The sequence below is a fragment of the Rhagoletis pomonella genome, unplaced genomic scaffold (genome assembly GCF_013731165.1).
Source record: "Rhagoletis pomonella isolate Grant_MI unplaced genomic scaffold, Rhpom_1.0 Rhpom_scaffold_08236, whole genome shotgun sequence".
Classification (NCBI taxonomy): domain Eukaryota; kingdom Metazoa; phylum Arthropoda; class Insecta; order Diptera; family Tephritidae; genus Rhagoletis; species Rhagoletis pomonella.
The window spans coordinates 1-1,618 of NW_023466765.1; the positions used below are offsets into that span (position 1 = coordinate 1).

General features: G+C 37.6%; 1 protein-coding gene across 1 annotated transcript; it reads left to right on the forward strand.

Annotated features, from left to right (window-relative positions):
* The first annotated feature begins 101 nt into the window (after window positions 1–101).
* Window positions 102–496, forward strand: LOC118755992 (vitelline membrane protein Vm26Ab-like). The gene is made up of 2 exons (XM_036490783.1): window positions 102–113; window positions 197–496. The coding sequence occupies exons 1-2, from the start codon at window positions 102–104 to the stop codon at window positions 494–496; spliced, it is 312 nt and encodes a 103-aa protein (XP_036346676.1).
* The last annotated feature ends 1,122 nt before the right edge of the window (window positions 497–1,618 follow it).

Sequence of the window (1,618 nt, forward strand, 5' to 3'; positions counted from 1 at the left end):
GTATAAAAATACGGAATGTCTTCACAACTGACATCACAATTCACAAACCATTTCAATTGTTAAGAAGTCCTATCTTCAGCAAAAAACTAAAAACGTTCAAAATGTTCAAATTGGTGAGTTCAACCAGCCTTATTTCATTTAAATTAATCACGTGTATATATATTTAATAAAATTTTTTTTCTAAATAATCCCACAGTTCGCTGCCTGCTTCCTTGCTATCTTCGCTGTTGCCTTCGCTGCTGCTAAGCCCGGTCTCTTGGCTGCCCCAGCTGCTCTTGCATACACCGCCCCAGTTTCTGCCGCGTATGCTGCCCCTGTTGCCGCTGCCTACACCGCCGGTTATGCACCCTACATTGCTCCTTACGCCAGCAGCTACTCAGCTCATTCAATTGCTCACTCCGCTGCCTTCCCAGCTGCCTATGCTGCCGCTCCAGTTGTCGCTGCTGCACCATTTGTTGCTGCTCCTGCGCCCGCTGTTGCAGTGCTGAAAAAATGAACATATCGCTGATGAACTCATGAACAGAAATACTTAAAATAAACCTCAACTATTTACGTGTCTATAGAAGTCGAAATTTCGTGTTGTTTTATTTTTTTCTTCTTCTTTGGTTAATAATAAAAATAAGAGATTGACCATTACACCATATGCTAGTGTTTGACCAAGCTTTTCCTCCCATTTGTGGCGTGCGCCGACTCCGAACGGCGATTGTTGTGAAGCTGATTTTCATGGCAGAAATGCTTGAAGGTTTGCCATTGTTTGCCGAAGGTCGACCGGTATTAGAAAAAAACTAGTTATGTTTTTTTGTATGTTAGTCGAAAAATGAGCTCAATCGCAGGTCCTGCGGAATGGTAGCGAGCACTTCAAATAACTACACCACAGCGGCCATAATATAATCAATGCATTGATTGGAACAAGACCATGCAACACTAAGCTGAAGTTATTAAGGTTGAAATAAATCAAATATTACACCTCAGATACCTATTTGGTTAAATTACGATCGTAGAAATTGTGCATCCGAGGAACAAGTAAAGTCATTTGTTTCTTTATTCAAACTAAGTTTTACAGGTTGATAATTCCACACAGTTAGCTTTGAAGGAAAGAGCTAGTTTTTTCTTGCATTGCCGGAAACCTCAGTGTATTCACTCAGGAGGATTCAAGATATTCGATTATGATTCAATAATATAAAGGTTTTGTAATGAAACACTCTTCTCGCTCCCACACATAAAATCAGCTCCTTTACTTGTGCAGAATGTTGTTGCTCAGTCTACAGTTTCTAGTTTTATTAAATAGTAGGAAAACCAAAAATTCTTCGTACTAAATATTCGTTGGCATCACCTTCGTTTGCATTATTTTCTGGAAGAAGTCTAGAATAGCGACCGTTTAGCTGTAAAATAACCAAAAATGCCGATTGACAGACCTTTTTCCGCTGATTTCAACGATAACAAATTTATTTAGTGCAGGTAAAAATATAAGCGGTTTATTTGCTTTGTTTATTTATATTTTTTATTATCACTTAATTATTGAAAACCGAAAGTAGATCATGATAAAATAGGTATATCGAATTAAAGATAATAACTTGCACTTTTTAAATAATATAAATTTTGTTACCATTAATTATGC